The sequence below is a fragment of the Canis lupus genome, chromosome 16 (assembly GCF_048164855.1).
Source record: "Canis lupus baileyi chromosome 16, mCanLup2.hap1, whole genome shotgun sequence".
NCBI classification, from domain to species: Eukaryota; Metazoa; Chordata; class Mammalia; order Carnivora; family Canidae; genus Canis; species Canis lupus.
Window position 1 is genome coordinate 49,813,794 of NC_132853.1, and position 21,053 is coordinate 49,834,846.

The following is a 21,053-nucleotide window of genomic DNA, read 5'->3' on the forward strand; positions in this document are numbered from 1 at the left end:
GAGGGGTCAGGCCCAAAGGAGGCCAGATAGGCTAGGCCTGCCCAAAGTGGGGCCCTCCCTCCTTCACAAAGCAACTTCTGAGATGACCTAGAATTGATGCCTGCCGCAGGCTCCCTCCAGCTAGAAGTAAAGTGCCCTAGGTCTGAGGCACCAGCGCTTTCAGCCTTTGCTTCTGACCCCTTAGGGGAGAAGAGAAAGCAGTGGCCAGCTGACAGCCCTTTGGCAATACTTTAGTGGTCAGAAGCAGAAGTCTTGCTCAGTAAGCTCTTTACTTTCTGTGAGCCTGTGATTTTTTTCTGGGTTTGATGTTTTTTTCTTGTAAAAAGAATTCCCTCTTCATTCCCACGGCTACCAGATTACGGTAGTAGCTCTTCCAACCTATAGATAAACATCCTCTGACATGGATGGACATGATCCTTTGGGGCCAGGCCAGATCTCCACCCTTACAATAGCCCTGCAAGTGGTTGGAGTTTATTTGTGATTTGCACTCAGAGCACTATGGAGCTCCAACCGCCGCCAAAGGCCCAGAGAGCTATCTCCATGAATCACAGATGTGAGCAAAGCACTCCCTGGCTTAAGAACCTGCAGAGGCTCCCCACCCAAACTGGAACCAGCAGCCAAGAGCCTGCAGGGATTGGCTGTGACCTACCTTTCAGAACTATTCTTTCTTTTTCTTTTTTTTTTTTTTTTTTTTTAAGATTTATTTATTCATCAGAGAGAGACAGAGACACAGGCAGAGGGAAAAGTAGGCTCCATGCAAAGAGCCGGACTTGGGACTCGATCCCGGGTCCCCAGGATCAGGCCCTGGGCTGAAGGCGGGGCTAAACCACTGAGCCACCAGGGCTGCCCTCAACTAGTCTCTTTAGCACCATGCTAAGCCAGTGCACCCCAGCTGCACCTGCACATGTATTGCCTGAGGATCTTATGAAATGCAGGTGGGGGCTGGAGGTGGAGGCTGAGATTCTACATTTATAACCAGCTCCCAGGGGATGCTATGCTGCTCTTCCAAAAACCACACTTTAAGTAATTAGAGTCTATACTCCAACTGGACTGCAGTACTCACCAAACTTGAAGCTGCTGTCTGTGTCTAGGCCTGTACACCTTCGCACATGCAGTTCCCTCTGCCAGGAATGCCCTTCCCTCACAGCTCTTTATGCCTTTTTAAACTTACAGTCAACTTGAAAGGTCCAAATCAACTGTCACTTCCACGCAGCAACCCATCTTAACTCCCAGGAGCTTAAGCGGCTTCTTCTCTAGGCATTTCATCTCTAAATTTATTACACATATTTTTATAATGGTACATAACTCAGGATACTCTAATTGTGTGTTGAGAGGTCTGTCACCCTCTGGCGGAGTGTGACTGCCACAAGGACAGTGCCAAGTGCCGGCATTTAGCACAGTTCTTGACGAAGGTTCTCGCAAAGAATTAATAGCGCATTCCAATTGTTTCTCAGCACAGGCGGGATCAGAGTCCCCGACGGGCCCCCCCGCCCCGCCCCGCCCCGCCCCGCGCAGGCCCCGCCCCTAGGCTCACCGGGCGGCGGCCGCTCGGCGGTGGCGTTGGGCTTCTTCTTGCACACGTAGGGCAGCGCGATGCTGCAGTCGCGGTTCTGCCAGCCGCCCGAGGACTCCGTGCGGATCACCCCGCAGTTCTCCTCGCTCGGGTTGTCCGGCTGATCTGTGGGGAGGGCAGGGCGCCGGCACCCCAGGAGAGGGAAACTCACAGCCCGGCCCCTGGGCGCTCCTCGGGGCCTCCCGCTGCCTCCTCCCTGAGCCCACGGGGTCCCAACCTCTGCGCCCAGCGCGGGCTCAGGCCCGGGGCCGCCTCCCCGGCCAGGCCTGCAACCCAGCCCGCGCCCCGCGCCCCGCGGAGAGGGCGTCGGGGCCTCGGTCCCACGGGAGCACTGCATGAGGCAGGGGCAGTCCAGGAGGGGGTGGAAATCTGCCCCGCCGCCCCCCCCCACGGCCTGGAGCAGGAATAAGGCCAAACGCCTCTGCAGCCCCCAGGCCGCCCCGCGCCCCGAACCCCCCGCCTCACCACTCTCCCAGTTGAGGTACTTCAGGGGCGAGTTGTCGGACCACTGCCAGCCTCCGCTGGTGTCCAGGTCATTAAGGCCAATCCACAGCGTGGAGCTGTAGCCGGTGAGGAGCCCTGACAGCAGGACAGACGCGGGAAGGCGGGGATCGCCCCCCCCCCGCCCTCCTCACTCTGTGCCCCCTCCAGGTGGCCTCCCCTCCCCACCAGCAGAAAGGGCTCAGGGCCCTCCAAAGATGGGGCCCGGGTCTCCGGGTCCCCGCAGAGCCCCCCCCCCCCCCGCACTGCCCGCCGCCGCACCGTTGATGTAGGTCTGCTCGTGGATCTCCGTGATGCTCAGCAGGTCTGCCCCCTGCTGCTCGCAGCTGGCCCAGGCCTCCCTCCACGACAGGGTGGACTGGAAGTTAAACTGGTAGCAGCTGTCCGTCAGCTGGTCCTTGTCCCAGAAGGTCTCACAGTCATTACCTGCCACCGCGACAGTGCCAGGTGGGTCCCACACACAGGCCCCTCAAGGAGGGCAGAGACACGCCCTCACACACGTGCTGCTCCGGCTATACTGAGGGGCCTCCCATCACCCCAGTCCTGAGCTTCTTCCACCTGCCCTGAGGCCCCTCGGGGCCCGCCCCCAGGAGCCGCCCTGGCCCACCCCCTCCACCCTGCTCTCACTCTTGATTGGACAGAAGCCCCAGCGCTCGTCCTTGCCGTAGTCCTGGGTGGTGGCACACCACAGGTGCCCGTCTTCACGGCCTGTGCTGGTGCAGCTATGGAACCACTGGTTATCGTACTTGAAGGGGATGGTGCATGGCTTCCCGTGGGAGTTCCCCTGGATGGTGTAGACCTCTGCAGGAAGGGAGCCAGGCCCTTGGCATCTGGACCCCAGAGGCTGCCCACCTCCCCCAGCCCTCTCGGAAAACCCCCTCTCCCAGGGAGCCAAGGCCGGGGCGCTGATGCTACAGCCCAAGTGCTGCTTATGGCTTTCAGGCTCCCTCTGGCACTAGGTCAACGCAGGAGCCTGGGAGTAGGTCTTGCTGGCCATCTCACAGGGCCAGGAAGGGGTTCTCCTGATGTCCCTAATGCTGTCCCCTCCCCCCACAAGCTCCGGCTCAGAGATCAGGACGTCTTACAGGAAAAGGCCCCACCCCCCAGTGCAGAGCTGTCCACCAGAAAAGGCCCCGCACCAGGTAACTCTGGTTCCCGGTCACCCCTGCAAAATCGGGATCCAGACACCTATGGGAGTTAGGCTTGGGTCTCCCCTGGAGAGTGGGCCTGGAAGGGAATTTTCATTTAATTTTACGTTACACACTTTTGTACTGTTTGAGGTCTTTACAAGTATGTATTAATTTTGTAATTTCTTGAAAATAAATGCTTTGAAGTGAATTTTCTTAATTATTCCAAAATGTTTCCCACTGCAGTTAAAGATATGGCTCTGCCAAAGGTCCGCAGAGGCCAAAGGCCCTGTCACTCCTGCATCTCACAGGAGTGAGATGGCTCCAGTCCTCCTGACACCCCTCTCCCCTTCCCTGCAAGAAGCCTCTCACCATAGTAGGGCCTCGCACACAGATCCTCATCGCTGCCATAGATGCGCCACTGGCCGCTGCGGGTCTGGTCACCACGCTCGAGGCCACCAGCCTTGGACGAGTTGCCAGTGCGACCCCCCAGGAGCAGGGACAGCTGGTCACCCAGTGTGCGACAGTGCCAGCGGAGATTCAGTGCCTCCCGGTCACACTCGTACATGCCCAGGGATGCTGTGGTGTTGGTACCCGGCCAGCCTGTGCCCAGGCACTGCATGGTGCCCAGGTTGAAGAGCCGATTCCGGGAGACCCACTTCCAGCGCTGGGCAGGAAGACTGGCATTGCAGGATGAGGAGACTCTGACTTGCCCCCCCTGGGCCTCCAGGCAGCCCTGCAGTCCATGGCTGAAGATGACGAAGACATTGGGCTCTGGAAGGGAAGGCAGGACATGAAGCCATCACAGGGGTTCTCTGGGCTGGGCTGGCTCTTTTTTCTTTTTTTTTTTTAAGATTATTTATTTATTTATTTATTTATTCATGAGAGAGAGAGAGGCAGAGACACAGGCAGAGGAAGAAGTAGGCTCCATGCTAGGAGCCTGACTTGGGACTTGATCCCAGGTCCCCAAGATCACACCCCAGGCTGCAGATGGCGCTAAACTGCTGCGCCACTGGGGCTGCCCTCTGGGCTGGCTCTTAATGGCCAGTGCCACCTTCAGACGCTGCCCCTGAGGCTGGCGCTGCCCCTGAGGCTGGCACTGCCCCTGAGCCTGGCGCCAGGTTGCAAACCTTCTCTCAGATGTTAAATCACCCAGTCCTCACCCCCAGCCCTCTGAGGGCCCCCAGCCCTTCCTGTCCTCACATGAGGCAGAGCCCGCATGACCAGTCCCTGCTCTAGCCCCATGCTCAACCTGGAGGCAGGACTTGGCTCTCTGTCCTGCCTTCAAAAGCCAACCCAACTCCACATATCAGGTAGGGTACTGTAGGCTTTTCCAAAGATCTTCTGAGGGGCAGTGGAGGCACTGATGTCACACAGCACATTACAATTTTATCCCAATCTCCACGACCTTGTGTGGCTTTCCCAGCAAAGTTCCTCTCTGACCTGGCATAATTTGTCTTGTTCTTCCCCTTTGCCCATCAGCTTCACTGGCTCCTTCCTTTCCTGACTTCTAGAATCTTCCTAACACCACCATCCCTCATATTCAACCATTCACACCTCCCAGAACCATTGCACACCTTCCTTTGTACGCAGTATTTAGCTCTAGATAGGGGATCCCCCAGCCCTGCATTGCGTCACCCCCCATCTCACTGTGCAGACCCTTCTAGGCAAGGCACTGGAATCCAGCCTGTGCCCAAGCACGCTGACTATACGGATTAAGAAATCAAGACTTCAATGTATGGAAAGTAGATAGTGGTTGCTTGGGGCTGGGCTGGGGGTAATGGGAATGGGAAGTGACTGCACAGGAGTGCATGGTTTCTTTTGGGGTGATGAAAATATTCTAAAGTTAGATTGTCATGATAGCTGCCAAATTCTGTGACTATAGTAAAACCCAATCAATTGTATGTTTTATTTTTTTAAAGATTTTATTTATTCATTCATGAGAGACACAGAAAGAGGTAGAGACACAGGCAGAAGGAGAAGCAGGCTCGATGTGGTACTCAATCCCGATGTGGGACTCGATGTAGGGAGCCCGATATGGGACTGGACTCTAGGATCACACCCTGAGCCAAAGGCAGACACTCAACTGCTGAGCCACCCAGGCATCCCTCAATTGTATGTTTTAAATGGATGAGTTATTTAATATATGAATTATATCTCAGTAAAGCTGAGAGAGAGAGAGAGAGAGAGGGAGGGAGAGAGTGGGAGGGATAAAAAAGAGAAACGTGGTTTAGAGAAGTGACCTGCTCACAGTGTCACACAGTCAGGAAGCAGACCCAGGCCTGACACCCATGTTTCACCACCTTCTACTTATTCCCAGGCTGCCACTGAAGTACACAACCCACACATATAGGACATCCCTGTCACCAAGGAATTATTGCATCCATTAGCCACTAGCCTCTCAGGATAATTTCCATGTCTTAAAGGCATGAATCTGACCGCTACGGTTCAAAACCCAGCTCTACCCCTTAATGTGTGATTCACACAAGTTGCATTTCCTCGCCGTGACTCAGTTTCCCCATCAGACTATTGTAAAGGCTAAGTGAGAGAATGCATGTCAAGTGTTTGGAGCAGGGTGTGACACGTGGTAAGAGCACTGTAAATTACTGTTGTTGCCATTACAGTGGTTACTCTTCCATGTTATTACAGGTAGAGAAATTGACTAAGGGAATGAAATGATTTGACAAGTCATGAGGCTGTTTGGAGATGGAGCTGAAATTTGGCCCCGGTCTTCTGAGTCCAAACTCCAAGCTCTTTCTATTCCACCATGGCCTTATCATCCCTCTTCAAGCCACTCTCTATGGCCCATCAGGATGCTTTTTGAAAGATGTAAATTAAGTTCCAAAATTTTTAAAAATGATATTGGAATGTTGAAGGTCATAAAGGAAACAGTGATGAATTCAGTGACATTATAGTTTTTTCCATGGCAAAAAATACCAAAAGCAAAGCCAGAATTCCAATAGCAATAATATGTATAACTTATTGGTGGCAAATAGTTTATTCCCTAATATAAAAAGAGCTTCTATAAAAACATAATGAACTATGAGGAAAATATCAACAACATATTAAAAAAAGATACATATGCACAGCTAAAAAATGAAATGCAATTGGCTCATAAATATTTGAAATGGGCTCACTCACAGTAAGAGAAAGAAATACAAACATCAAATAACTCTCTTATCAAATAAGTCCTGCTTAAAGTCCTTCAAAGGCAATTCATCACTCTTCAAATAAAATTCAAACTTCTTACCATGAACACAAGATCCTGCATAGTCTGGTCCTGCCTACCAGTCTGATCCTGGATCACACTATTCCCCTTTGCTCAAGTCACATTGCCCTCCTTGCCCTTCCTTGAACAGGCTTGGTACTTCCTTCTTTTCTTCTTGAAGATTTTATTTTTAGAGATGCCTGAGTGGCTGAGTGGTTGAGCATCTGCCTTAGGCTCAGGGTATGATTCTGGAGTCCCCAGATTGAGACCCACATCTTGCGCTCCCTACATGGAGCCTGCTTCTCCCTCTGCCTATGTCTTTGCCTCTCTCTCTGTGTCTCTCATGAATAAATAAATAAAAATAAAATAAAAAATATTTATTTTTAAAGTCATCTCTGTATCTAATGTGGGGCTCCAGCTCACAACCCTGAGTCTAAGAGTCACAAGCTTCAGACTGAGCCAGCCAGGCACCCTTGGCTTGGTACTTTCTTGTCTCAATGCCCTTGCATGGTTTCCTCTGCCTGGTATTTGACTTTTCAAAACAGTCATATATTTATTATTTTTTTTTAGACGTATTTATTTGAGAGAGAGAGAGAGAACATGTGCACGAGTGTTTAAGCGGGGGGGGGGTGGGGTGCAGAGGGAGAAGCAGACTCCCAAGGTGGGTTTCAATCCCAGGACCCTGGGATCATCTTCTAAACCAAAAGCAGATGATTAACCGACTGAGCCACCCAGGTGCCCTAAAGTCACATCTTTAAAAAGGCCATTCTGAGTTAATCTAAAGCAGCCACTCAGTTACTCTCTATCATATTACTTGATTGTAGTTCTCCTCACAACATTTATTATTATCTGATATTTTTTTCTATATCTGAGTTATATCTGAGTCTTTGTCTACTGATTATTTTTTTTCTCTTGATTATGGGTCACTTTTTTCAGCTACCTGCAGGTCTAGTAATTTTTGTTACATATTGGACATTGTGGATAATGTTCTAAAGAGTCTGGATTTTTTTTATTGCATATGAGATGTTGTGGGTGACATGTTACAGGGAGTCTGGATTTTTTTTTATCTTCCTGAAAAGAATGTTGAGTTTTGTTCTGGCAGGCAGTTAAATTACTGGTGGATCATCTTAATCTCTAGAGGCTTGGTTTTAGGTTTTACTAGGGTGGGGTTGTTTTGGTTTTGCCTGTAGTCTTAGGGTGTGGCTGTTAGCCTTGGGTTTAATCATAAGGTGAGACCCTTTTGCAGTTTCAAAGGAAAACCTTAGGCAGTTATCAAGCTCCTCTAACTTGGTGGGAACTTGAATTCCAAACACTGTTCCCTCAGCACCAGGCAGCATCTGAAACCTCCGCCTCTTTGCTGCTGTTTCCTGGTGGGTTTCTTATAGCCTCATCCCGCCCAGACACAGTTTAGGAGTTGCCAAGGATTTGAGAATTTGTAAGAGAACACTGTTATGGGTTCTTTCTTTCCAGGATTCTTCCTCTTGATTTTTAGCTTTTCTGGTAGCCCCAAATGTTGGCCAGTAAGATTGCCACTTTCTGTTTGAGGTCCTCAAATGGGGCAATGCTCTCAGGGGGAGACACTGCTTAATTGAAACTCTCACCACATCTGCTTCTTTCCTTTGGGAGATTGTTTCCTCCCTGGCATCTGGCTGTTTTTTGATTGCTCTCAAACCACTGTATTTTATATTATATCCTTTGTCTCTAAGTACCCTTGGCCAGAGACTTAGATTGGTGCCAGCAACCCTGCCATTTCCAGAAGCAGAACTCATTTTCTGACATGCTTCTATTTTGTGTGTCTCTCCTCTTGTTTATAAGCCCCCAAGGACTCTCTCGGTCTTTACCACTGCTGTGTCCAAAGCACCTATGACTCTGCCTGACACATAGTGCTTCATAAACACTGGATGAACACATGAATTAATGAATGAATGAATGAACGAATGAATGAATCTCCTGCCTAGGTAACAATCACAATCAATCTGCCAATCTTTCTGTTCCTTGTCCCAGCTGCTAAATTGATTTTCCTAAAACATAGTACCTGCAGCTTCCTCAATGAGTGCTCAAAACACCATGGATAGGCTTATGGGGCAGGGACATTAGTTGCTGTATTCTGCAACAACGCCAATTGGGGGGGGGGGGGCGGAGACCTCGCTGCCCCCTCCTCTCAACCTGCTTCTTCCCTTCCAGTTGTCCCCTGGAACCGTAAACTGTCCCCATGACTTGATCCAGGCCTGCCTGAGCCTACTCTAAGGACTGGCTATCTGATTCTCAGAAACTCCCCTCCAGTGAGGACAGTCAGTAATAACCGAAAGTGGCCCTTGGCAGGGGGTAGGAAAAGGGCCTGAGACCGGAAGAGGAAGAAAACCGTGCTTGCTTTTCTAGATTTTTCTCAGAGATGGGATTGGACAATGCAGCCCCCAAACGTCACAGGAGCCCACAGCAGCCCAGGGGGATAGAACTCTCACTCCCCTCCAACCAGAAAACCCACATACGAGCTGAAGCATTCCCACCAGGCCGCACAGCCAGAATAAGTGGCCAATGAAGGGTCTGAAAGAGGTCCATGTAAGTCAGGAGTGACAGTCCCAGGATCGGGCTGCCTGCCCCTCACTTGACAGATAAGGAAACTGAAGCTCAGAGAGGGGAAGAGATTAGGACACTGCAATACTGTTTAAGGCCTCAGTTTCTTCCTCTGTCACATGAATGGGGCTGCAAGTCCCCTTCTTCCTCTGAGGTCCTAGGTTCTGGGTTCAAATCCACAGATCTCCCTGGGGCACCTACTCTGTGTGTGGCACGTCCCAGGAAATGCCGGGGCCACGAAGAAACACATGGCACTGTCCTAGTGCCCGCCACGGGCACAGCAGCACATGAAGCCAACAAGTCCTTCACGAATTTGTGTCATCCTTGCGCAGGGGCCATGCTAATCTTCTCTGTATCATCCCAATTTTAGTATCTGTGCTGCCGAAGCTAGCGCTAGCTCGAAGCCAACAAGTCCTTAAAATCCAGGTGTCTGGGGGCAGAGGAGGGAGCTGTGCCTTCTGGGGGCGGGGAGACTCTCTGAAGATGCTGAGGGTCTGGAGGAGGCAGGGGTGAAGGATGCACATCACAGAACACCTTGGCAGCAAATGAGAAAAGAACAAGGAATTTGGGAGCAGAGGGGAGGACTGCAGGAGATCTACAAAGCAAAGGGGAGGCCGAGGGGGATTCATGGAGATAGATCTTGGGGACTCTGCCAAGCTGGGGGCCAGGGGCTCTTGGGAGAGCATTTTCCACCCAGAGCTAGGGGTGTGCCTGGACCCTCGCAGAAAGGAGGCTCTTTCTCCAGAGCCCAATGCAGGAAGTGATGAGCCTGGCCCTGGAGGAGGTGTATGTGCAAAGGGTGAGAGGGAAGGGCACAAAGGTGTTTCTGGAACAGACTGTGTTCTTCGCATCCCCGTGCTCAGCCAGCGCACAGGAAGCAGCACAGAAGCTCAGGGCGCAGAGGTCTGGTGCCCCCAACCTGGGAAGGACCCTCTGGTCTTCCCCACCCAGTAGCCTGAGGAGCATCGGGTGTCTTGGCAGGGAGTGGAATGCCCCTCACTAGGGTTGTGGTATGTCCTTCATCAAGGGCCAAGATGACCTGCATTTTGCTGGCAAGCACACCACGCCCAGCACAGTGCTGTGCACCAGGCTATGTGGCTCCTTAGGTACTTGTTCCGTGAATGAATAAATGAATGTATGAAACCGGGCAGGGAACTTTGCGTTGAGTGTATCCATCCAGTCACTCAACAAATTCGTATGGAGAATTTCACAGATGCCAGGCACGGTGCCAGGCGCCGAGAGTACAGAGGTGAGCAACAGAGACATAACCTGGTTCCTCCCACCATATGATCTGGGAGGCCCTGGGCTCTGCATGGAAGATACGGAGATGGTAACAGAATCCATGAACCTCACTGAACTGCCCCCTTCGTCTCTGGCCTTGGTTTCTGCTTGCCCGATCAATTTCCCATCCCTTCCTATTATTATTTATAATTTTCTGGGATCCCTGGGTGGCGCAGCGGTTTGGCGCCTGCCTTTGGCCCAGGGCGCGATCCTGGAGACCCGGGATCGAATCCCACATCGGGCTCCCGGTGCATGGAGCCTGCTTCTCCCTCTGCCTGTGTCTCTGCCTCTCTCTCTCTCACTGTGTGCCTATCATAAATAAATAAAAAAAAATTTAAAAAAAAAATATAATTTTCTTGCACTGGGCTCTGGCTACGTGAGCGGGCGCGAGGTCTCACTCGTGGCCAGTAGTCGCATACATCCCCTGGCACAGAGATTGGGCATAGAACCCAAACAAGGCTAATCGGAGGCCTCCCCTGGAATATGTGGTTTTCTCTCTCTGTTGAGATCTTGAAACTGGGGCTGCCCATGGCCACGTTTCCTACCACGAGGAAAAGACCTTCCTGCTACAGGCGAGAACGGGGACACTACAGAGACACGGCTGAGCACTGGAAGGGGAGGAAGAGTGGTCATGCGCTGAACACTCAGTGCCAGACCCCGAGTTCCTGTGGCTCTTCCTCCAGCCTGTGGACCACTCTGGCTCATCAGCAGCCACATTTCCCTTTTGTGCTGACCTTGTGTGCATTGGGTTGCTGTCCTTGCAACAAAGAATCCTTACAAATACACAACCCTATGTCTTGGAGCTGGAGACTTTCTCCCAGCCTCCTTACTCCCCAGAAGCTACCCTTCCAGGATTCCCTCTGACCCTCAGACCTGCAAATGAGCCTCCTGGGCTCATCAGAGGAGGTGCCTGGAAGCCACGCCTTCACCCCATCCTCCTAATCACCCTTCTGGCTGCTCCCCCAGAGGCCTTCTCACTCACGCAGATGACAAGCACTATACTTGGTACTACAGGGGAATTAAACAATACGGCCTCTGGCCTCATGACATTTGCAGTGAAGCTCGGGAGGCAGAACTCACAAAGCAATCCATGAAATAGTGACAAGGAACACATCAGTGTGCAAGACTGCCAGGTCCAATTCATACTGCATGGCTGGTGGTGAAGGTGCTCCACAGAACAGATTTTCCAGGTTACTAACATATAACAAGAATCCTGCTGCAATGTCCACACTTCCTGGCTTCTCAGACATCCAGGTCATCACTCTGGTCATTTGTGCCTGTGCTCAGAGGTTTACAGCTATGTGTCCTACATTGAGTAGCCCCTGTCTCCTCCCTGCCTGCTGACTGTCACACGGCCTCTCTTCCTTTCCCATCTGCTGTAAGGTACACGCAATGCTTTGGTGGAGTCCTGAGGCTGAGTGCAGAGGCTCAGAAGTGTCTGTCTCTCGGGAGCAAACCTCTCAGCTGTCCCAGCAGCTTCTCGGGACTCAGTCCAGGAGCGAAGGCAGCCAGAGGTCTGACCTTGGATAAGACGGCTGCTCTCCATTACAAGTGCTAGACATCGTGCTGAAGGAAGCAGAGGGGAGGTTAATTCTCGCAGAGTGCCTGGCACTCAGCAGACTCTCAATGAAATCTGCTGAATGAGAGGCACGTCAAAGAAAAGCCCGAGAGGCACCCACAGGGACAAGAGCAAAGGAGGGTGTTCCACGGTGGGGGAATGGCAGGAGCAGAGACTGAGAACCCAGCAGTCAGCCTGGCTCAGCTCCTATGGACCAACTGCAGGGACTGACTGGGTTTGGTCCCCGAGGGCATGGCAGGGTGACCTCCAACGCCAAGCCTCTCTGTAGTTGACTCCCCTCCTCAGGCCTCCTCAGGCCTCCTCAGGCCATGCAGAGGCAAAGGGTCATCCCAGGGAGAGCCAGGGGCCGCAGGGCCACCAGCCAAGAGGAGCAGCTGTTTTCAATAAGCTGCTTGGCCCTAAGGCCAGGCCTGGAAATGTCCCTGAGTCAGCAGAAGCTGCCAGCCCCACCCTGTTGAAGGGCCAACCCTGGGGACCCAGCACCCCACCCTGCCCCACCTTCTGCTAGAGGCTCTATGCATGTCCCTGCACACATTGGACCTGTGTGGGGGAGGCAGGCCGGCCCTTCCCTAGCACAGGGCAGTTACAGGACAGGAGGGCTCAATGCCCTAACTCTGCAATATCCCCACCCAGATCCTGGCTCTTGCGGGCTTCTGTCTCCCCTCCACCCTCCAAGCTTTTCACACTCTCCTCCCTCCTCCCGACTGCCCCTGCATTCCAGCCAGGCCAGACTGCCTGCTCTCCGTTACTTAAAGTGCATGTGACTCCACTGGGCTCAGCCAGCGGCTGTCACACGGTCAGTGGTGTGTCTCTCCCTCCAGCCATGGTGAGCTTCCTCCATCACTTATTTCTGGAGATGCTCTTCTTCCCCCTTAAAATGTATGACATGCTCCGCTTCAGGAAGCAAAAGAAGGGTGATGTGAAGGGGTGGTGGGCAACAGGATGAGACATAAATTCAAATCCGGAAAGGCAATTTTCACCCTCCCCGCAACTCTGCGGGTCCCCTGGATCCCCCGGGTGGTGCCAGCTGACTAGGGCTGGCCCCTGGGGCTCCCTGGCCCCATCCCTCCACTCTCGGCGATTTCGTGGTGTTTGATCTCCCCCTCTGCTGACTTTTGTCTCCTCACACTAAAGCATCATAATCTTATCGTCCTGTCCTTTCCCAGGCTCCATCTTGTAGAATGAACCGGGGTTGCCGCCAGGCCGCGACAGAAGCGGTCTCCAAGGATCTCCAAGCTCGGGTCCTCCAGGCTCCGGTGCGGCTGGTCACTCCTAGGGAGCTCGTCCGCCCTTTCCCCAGCTCTCTGCGGCGCATCCCAGGGGCGGGCGACCCCTTCCTTCCTTCCCCCGGGGCGGGGGGGTGGTTCTGGGTGCTCGCCGCTGCTGCACCCCCCTCGGCCACGCACCCTCTTCTTCGGTGCACCGCATTTCTCGCCCACGAGCTCCCCTTTCGGCGCGCCCCCGACCTCGGCCGTGCGCATCCCCCTCTGCGCCCCCCCGCGATGTGCCCCCCGTCGGGGCGCCCCCTCTCGGCAGCGCTCCCCAGAGCGCTTGGGCGCCGGGCCTCCCGCCCCCACCCCGGCCGCGAGGTCAGCCGCTCCCCAGCCCGCGCGGCCCGCAGCCCCCGGCGCCGTCTGCTCGCCCGAAGCCAAAATAAACACGGCCAAGCCACTTCCTTCCCCAGGGGGCCGCTTTCACCGGGACGGGCGGCTCGGCCGCGGCAGGAAGCGCTTTCGGGGCTGCACCATCCAGCCCCACGGACGCGCCCGCGCCGCGCCGCGCCGAAGGCAGGACTAGGGACTGGGGCGGACGGGCCCGAGGCGCAGAGGTCACCGGCCCCCCGCGCCCCCGCGCCGCCCGGGTTCTGTCTGTCCGAGGAAGTCCCGGACGGAGAAGTTCATACCGCCTCTGTCAAGGGCCCCCCAACAGCGCCAGGTTGGGTACTCCATACCCGGCCGACTGGGGATGAATAAATAAAGGAGTGAGAGAAATAACTTATTAGGAAATTCTCAGGCAAATTTGGGGATAGCAATATTTTTTAAATTTAGTTTTGGGGGGCACCTGGTGGCTCAGTGGTTGAGCAGCTGCCTTTGGCTCAGGTCGTGATCCCCGGGGTCCTGGGATGGACCCTGCATGGAGCCTGCTTCTCCCTCTGCCTGTGTCTCTGCCTCTCTCTATGTGTCTCTTGAATAAATAAATAAAATCTCTAAAAAATAAATAAAATTTATTTTGGGGGCTCCCGGGTAGCTCTGTGGGTTGAGTCTGGGGCTCTTGATCTCAGCTCAGGTCATGATCTCAGGGTTGGTGAGATCCCGCCCCATATCTGGCTCCCTGTTCAGCGGGAGTCTGCTTCTCTCCCTCCCTTCCCACTCATGCTCTCTCTCTCTCAAATAAATAAATCCTTAATATTTAGTTTTGACCAAGTGGCTGCAGAGGCGTGTGCAGGTTGGGGGAGGGGGGAGTAACCTAAAGCTAAATCATTAGAAGCCTCCATGCTCACTGCACAAGCAACAGAAGTATGAATTTCCTTTGGCCCTTTCTCTGTTTCCCAATTTTCCACACTGAAATAATTTTTTATTTATTTTATTTTTTAAAGATTTTATTTATTTATCCACGAGAGAGAGAGAGAGAGAGGCAGAGACACAGGCAGAGGGAGAAGCAGGCTCCATGCAGGGAGCCCGACATGGGACTTGATCCTGGGTCTCCAGGATCACGCCATGGGCCAAAGGCAGGTGCTAAACCTCTGAGCCACCAGGGCTGCCCTGAAATAATTTTTTTAAATGTAGATACCCACTCACAAACTAGAAATGTGTAGAGAATTATGCTGAATGCAATGGTTTGTTTGCTAGAAATTGGTTTCAAATATAAAGGTTTGAAGGTTTGAGGTTTCAAATATAAACCTTCGATTTACTAGAAACCTTTTGTGAACAATTTCCAGATAACAGTCTTTCAAATAATACTTGAAATACGATTGAGATTTCCATTCCACTGCACAAGAGGACCTTACTGGCCTCTGTCTCTGGCCTCTCCATGTGCTGGGTGTTTGCCTGGCATGGTCTGGACTCAATAAATGTTTGTCAAGTGACAAAATGAATGTGAACCGAGGATCTTAGAATTCATCTCGTCAATCCTCTAGAGTAGTAAAATCAAACACAAACCAAGATCAGACTTGAAAATTCCCTGTGCAGACAAAACCAGTGTAGTCATACGAGCAAAGCTTAATTTAGCTTATTGGCAACACAAGCAAAGCTAACCTGAACTGGATAAATACTTATGTCTCTGAAACATCATAAGCAAAACTTAAATGGATCTCCAAAATTGATATGAGGTAACCACAAACCAAGTCCCTTTCTTCCTTCCTTTCTTTCTTTCTTTCTTTCTTTCTTTCTTTCTTTCTTTCTTTCTTTCTTTCTTTCTTTCTTTCTTTCTTCCTTCCTTCCTTTCTTTCTCTTCCTTCCTTCCTTTCTTTCTTTCTTTTTCTTTCTTTCTTTCTTTCTTTCTTTCTTTCTTTCTTTCTTTCTTTCTTTCTTTCTTCTTTCTTTCTTTCTCTTTTTTTAAAAGATTTTATTTATTTACTTGAGAGAGAGAGAGCGAGCATGAGCAGAGGGAGAGGAAGAAACAGATGCCCCGCTGAGCAGAGAGTCTGATGTGAGGTTCATTCCCAGGACCCTGAGACATAACCTGCGCTGAATGCAGATGCTTAACCGACTGAGCCCCCCAGGTACCCCCAAGTCCTGTTCATTTAAAAAAATTTTAATATTATAACTAGTCACTGTGAAGAATAAACACTTACTGCCTCCACACCATCTAAGCTGCTTTATAACAATCTACCGGAGAGCCTCATTCCATGTTTTGGTTTGAATGCTCCAGGTTTATAATCTGTTTGGGGTGTGCACAAGAAACTTTTACTAATTATACTTCAGTGATTCATTGGCTTTACTTCTGCTGTCTTCTGAACCTTTGACAAGAATGTGGAAACAGAAACATAGAAAGCTTCAGTGACTTGTCCAAGGATCCTTGTCCTTGTCCATGACCTTTTCATTTGAACTAAAACTTGTTAAAGTCCCAACAGCACAATGCCAGGATTTGCTTATATAGGAGGATTGTGTACTTTATTGTCTAATATTGAGAATGTAAAGAGGAATTCACAATAATTACACCAGTGGAACAAGCTTGAACCAGACCTATCTCATGCAAACTAGGACTTAAAGTCACCCTGTACTTTAAGAGACACAAATAATGATGACGTTTACCATGGGGTTGCTAGGTACCAGTGCCAGGTTCCAAGGCTTTCTCGTCAATCCTCAGAGCGACCCTCAGAAGTAGGTAAAATTCCCATTCCATTTGACAGATGAGGAAAACAAGGTATTAAATGAGAGACCAGACATCTTGACAACACAGTGGATAAGGGGCAGAGCTCAGATGGGAGCCCAGGAGGACGGGTTGCAAAGCTGAGCACCAAACAACTGTTCCAGGTGCTTTGTATCGATAAGCCACAGCCGAGTTATATTTGGTCTTCACAATGTGCAAAAGAAAAGTGAGCCAACATTTAAAACTCAAGAGATTGGGATGCCTGGGTGGCTCAGCAGTTGAGCATCTGCCTTGGGCTCAGGGCGTGATCCCGGGGTCCAGGACTGAGTCCCACATGGGGCTCCTGAGGAGAGCCTGCTTCTCCTTCTGCCTCTCTCTCTGTCTCTCATGAATAAATAAATAAAATCTTAAAAAAAAAAAAAAACTCAAGAGATTTCACATAATAAAAACCTGGATTTCCAGTTTCTCTTGGGAAACACCAGGAGGCCTGACAACACTGAGCCAGTGTGCCCATAGGCAGCCAGTCCCCATTGGGGGGTGGAGCTACTCACTGAGATGGGGCTCCATAGCTTGCCACAGTTCCCACCCATCCCTCTTGTAAGCCCCTCAGCCCCCACCCCAACACTGAGGTGAGATGAGAGAGGCCGTATATTATCATGCCTCCATGACTTTTTAGCAGAGAGGAGAAACATTCTATCTCTATCAAGAATGACCAGAGGGCTGTGCCTATTTCAAAACCAAAAATAAAAAGGGGGGAGGGTCCTCTAAATGAGGCTCCGCAGGAACCACCATGTCCCTGTGACATTCCTTTCACGAGACATTTCTGAAATAAAGCACACCAGGATTCTGAGAAATCATGACACGTTTCATAACAAGCTCTTCCTCTACTCACTGGCAATTTCTTGGCCTTCTGACCTGGCAACATCCAAGGATGACTTGTTTGGTTCTAAGAGCAGAGCATGGCACTCTTTAAAGTTAACTGAGTTTGGAATCTTTTAGCTTGGGAACCTTCAGGATCTCCCTAAAACTACATGCTGGAGATTAGACACTTGCTGACTTCTACAATGACAGGCCAACAGGACCTTACACCTCCTGGAGGTGCCACAGTGGAGGGGTCAGGAGGGGAGCTCCGGAATCTATACCCACCCAGGTTCGAGTCCCTGTGTGGGTCCCGGGACCAGCTGCCTCACTTCGAGCCTTGTTTGGGGAGGACACTAATGAGGCCCGTCTTCTGGGTGTCTGGGAGAATTCAGCAAGAAAACACTTCAAGATGCTCTGTACCTGGTAAACAGTAATGGAAGGCCAGTACTACTATTTGATATTTAAGCAAGAGCTTTAGTCCTGACTGGCGCTGTGAGCTCAAGAATCTGTTTGTTTCACAGCAGAGAGCCTGGGAACCAGGCTTAGCAGACACTGCTATCTGGATGAGAGGAAACGATAAGAGGAAATAAGGCCAAGGACTTGAGTGTTTAAGCTGGTCTTCAAGAGAATTAAAAGAAAAATAAATTCACAGTCCAGATGTGGAATCCTTCCCCCAATTCCCATGGGTACCTTGGCAACTGCCATTTGCTTCTGGCCTTTGGACTTCTGTATCCCTCCCCAGGTGTGCCTGGAAGGGAGATGCAGGAAGAAGAGTGTGCCAGGGCAAAATGTGTGTATGTGCGTGTGTGTGGGTCTCTGGGAGAGTCAGGGCAGCGTGGGGTGTGCTCTGCTCCCTGCCACATCCTGGTTCTGCAGAAATAAACTCCAAGGCCAGTTGTAAAGGAAAAATGAGGTCAGAAAATAGGCAGCCAGAGGGGAGAGTGTGGAAGGAGGCCGGATAGCGCCTACACTGCTTGGCCTGGCAGGTGCAGGACAGGAGCGCAGAGGCTGCATGAGATCCTCTCTGGGGCTCGGGTAGTCATGCAGCTCCATGGTCCCTTACCTACAAGAAGGACCAGAGGATGGGAAATCTCAGACCTAGCCTGGGAGTTCGAGTTCTGTCATTACAATCTAAATGACCTTAGGGGACTCTATTTTCTCACCAGTAAACTGAATTATAAAATACCCTCCTTGCCTCTTCACAGACTCCTGGGGAGATCTCCAGGGAGAGGACTGGAATACTTATGTGATTCTTTTTGGGTCTGTCTCCCCCATTAACCAGTTCCTTGAGAACAGGAGCTGTGTCTCATCCATGTGTCTCCCTGGTGTGGGACACACAACAGGTGTTCCACACGTGTCTGCTGAGTTGAATTGGACTGGGGGGAGGGAGGGGTGGAAACCAAGCTGCACTGTGTCCTGTGGGTAAGGGCTTAACATCCTCTAAATTATACCCTCCTTTAAAACTGGTCTATGTATAGACAATGAACCGAAGGCAATAAAGGAAACACAAAATTATTTGTTGTGCCAGGAGGTTGGCATTATACATAACTTTTGACTATATTATTTTTTTAGACTTTATTTATTTGACACAGAGAGAAAGGGGGAGAGAGAGAGAGAGAGAACATAAGCAGAGGGGAGGGGCAGAGGGAGAAGTAGGCTCCTCGCTGAGCAGGGAGTCCAATGTGGAACTCAATCTCAGGACCCTGGGATCATGACCTGAGCCGAAGGCAGATGTTTAACTGACTGAGCCACCAAGGTGCCCCTCAATTATATTACTGTAATGTTTCTAGAACAGATAAAACCAAGGGAAGGGAGACACAGGGGTTCTTAAGATCTTGAAGAAACCAAATCTTTCTATATTTCCCACAGAACCTGATTCAGTGCTCAGTGTTTGTGAATTTAACTTGTTTTGCCCTGGACAGACACAAAGGGTCACATACACAACACCTGATTCCCCACCTCCATTTGTGACACTACCCAGACCCACGATAACACACTAGGCCTGACCTACAAAGGAATGTCTGTGCTGGGCCCCTCCAATTACTTCTCTTTCCCCACCCATTCACTCCCTTTTCCTGATTTCTTTCATACACTTTTTAGAACCATATAAAAAGAGTACTGCTCCCACAACCATCACTGATATTAATTGAAAATCATGGCGTGGTTAAGAGACCTTAGGTTTTAGATACAAGGCTGGGTTTGAATTCCTGCTTTCAAACTAGTCATTTGACCTCTTCATCCTTCAGTGTTGTCATCTGTTCAGTGGAGAAATGGTTAGCATGGGCTAGGAGCCATGCTCAGTGCTGCCCACCAGGAAGCTGGCAGGACTGGGTGAGACCACGGATGGAAAGGCCTCATCAGCCTGCCTGGCAAAAAGTGAGCTCGTGGTTGTAGTTAGCAACCTATGTAGTAATAGGAGGGTAACTTTCCTGGAGGAGAATTTGGCAATATGTGTCAAAAGCCTTCAAAAGCTTTTGAAGCTCTGACTCCTAAATGCTCTGACTCCTAAATTCACTTCATAGGAATTTAACTTAAGGAAATAATTAGGAATCTATGCAAAAATTTAACCACACAGCATTATTTGTAATAGCAGTGACTGGGCGGGGAATGTCCAACAATATGGTGTTGACTAAGTTACCTGAAATACACTCATGTGATGGAACACTATGCAGACAACAGAAATACACCTTTAAAAGAGAATCCAGACATGGATAGAGGTTCATATTCTAATTAAACAAAAACCAAATGCGGGGGTGCCTGGCTGGCTCAGTTAGAAAAGCATGCAATTCTTGGTCTTGGGGTTTTGAGTTCAAGGCCTGTGTTGGGTATAGAGATTACTTAAATAAATATTAAAAAAAAAAAAAACCCGAATGTATAATATGATCTCCTTTCTATTTTCTTTTAAATCAAGGGAAATCTAGAACAATATTTTTGCTTTCTTGTTCTTGAGTGTCCAAATTGCCTGAGGAGGAATGCAAGTGCTCAGGCCCTGCAACAGAGCTACTGAATTAGAACCTCAGGGTAAAGGAATATCTGGATTGTAATCAACATTCCCAGGTACACACGAATTCTAGAACCACTGTATACACACTGTCAACAGTGGTTATCACTGACTTATGGGATAGCTGATTTTTTTCACTCTTCTTTGCATTTTTTTTAAGATTTTTATTTACTTATTCATGAGAGAGACAGACAGACACAGGCAGAGGGAGAAGCAGGCTCTATGCAGGGAGCCGGATGTGGGACTCGATCCCGGGACTTCAGGATCACACCCTGGGCTGAAGGCGGCGCTAAACTGCTGAGCCACCCGAGCTCCCTCTTCTTTGCATTTCCTACAATGAACATGTTTGCTAATTTAAAAAAGATTAGAGAATATGCGTGTGCGTGTCTATCCTTTGTTTCAAACTTAACCCTAAGTGACCTCAACTTATATGTGCAAAGTTCTAATTAAACTCAGCCTATCTGTAAAGGGAAGTTAAAGGAATGAATCAGAAGAGATGCTCCCCAAGAGAATCTATAGATGGGAGACACTACACACCTAGTCATGTGCCAAGGAGTAGAGACCCCTAACAACAAAGAAGCTGGGTGACTCCAGAAGCATTAAACTGATGCGAATCAAACCACCTTCCCACCTTGCATCAGGATCCCCATTAGTCTGCAGGTCCAATGTGCTAAGATGCATACAGGGGTATCCATAACAATGAAATGAGAAATGACCCAAATGGCCAATAAGGGATAAGTTATGGTACATCCATACAATGGAATCCTATCCAACCAATAAAAGCATTGGGTGGAAATATATTGATGTATGGGCACATGAAAGAATGTTACAAAACAACATGAAAACATGTCAAGTTTCATAAAGGAAGAGGAGTGGGAGGGAAGGCAATTTGAACTTTTTGTTTTTAGATTTTGTTTATTTTAGGGAAAGAGAGCAAGGAAGAGGGAGGAGAGGCAATTTGAAATTTTTTTTAGATTTTGTTTATTTACTTGAGAGAGAGAGAGAGAGAGAGAGAGAGAGAGAGGGCAGCCCCAGTG

At 50.2% G+C, this 21,053-nt stretch overlaps 1 protein-coding gene and 1 non-coding gene across 3 annotated transcripts in view; both read right to left on the bottom strand.

Moving 5' to 3' along the window:
- The window catches only part of MRC2 (mannose receptor C-type 2), a 54,908-nt gene that overhangs the window by 18,692 nt on the left and 15,163 nt on the right, over positions 1-21,053 (bottom strand). For both annotated transcript variants that reach the window (XM_072781252.1, XM_072781251.1), the window contains exons 2-6: positions 3,574-3,975; positions 2,702-2,875; positions 2,336-2,500; positions 2,039-2,152; positions 1,535-1,678 (exon numbers count right to left, since the gene is read on the bottom strand). In XM_072781252.1, the coding sequence (XP_072637353.1) occupies positions 1,535-1,678; positions 2,039-2,152; positions 2,336-2,500; positions 2,702-2,875; positions 3,574-3,975 (999 nt within the window). The remainder of the gene's footprint in view (positions 1-1,534; positions 1,679-2,038; positions 2,153-2,335; positions 2,501-2,701; positions 2,876-3,573; positions 3,976-21,053) is intronic.
- On the bottom strand, positions 9,271-9,377 carry LOC140607608 (U6 spliceosomal RNA). Its single transcript, XR_012009574.1, has one exon. It is a non-coding gene; the product is annotated as a U6 spliceosomal RNA (small nuclear RNA).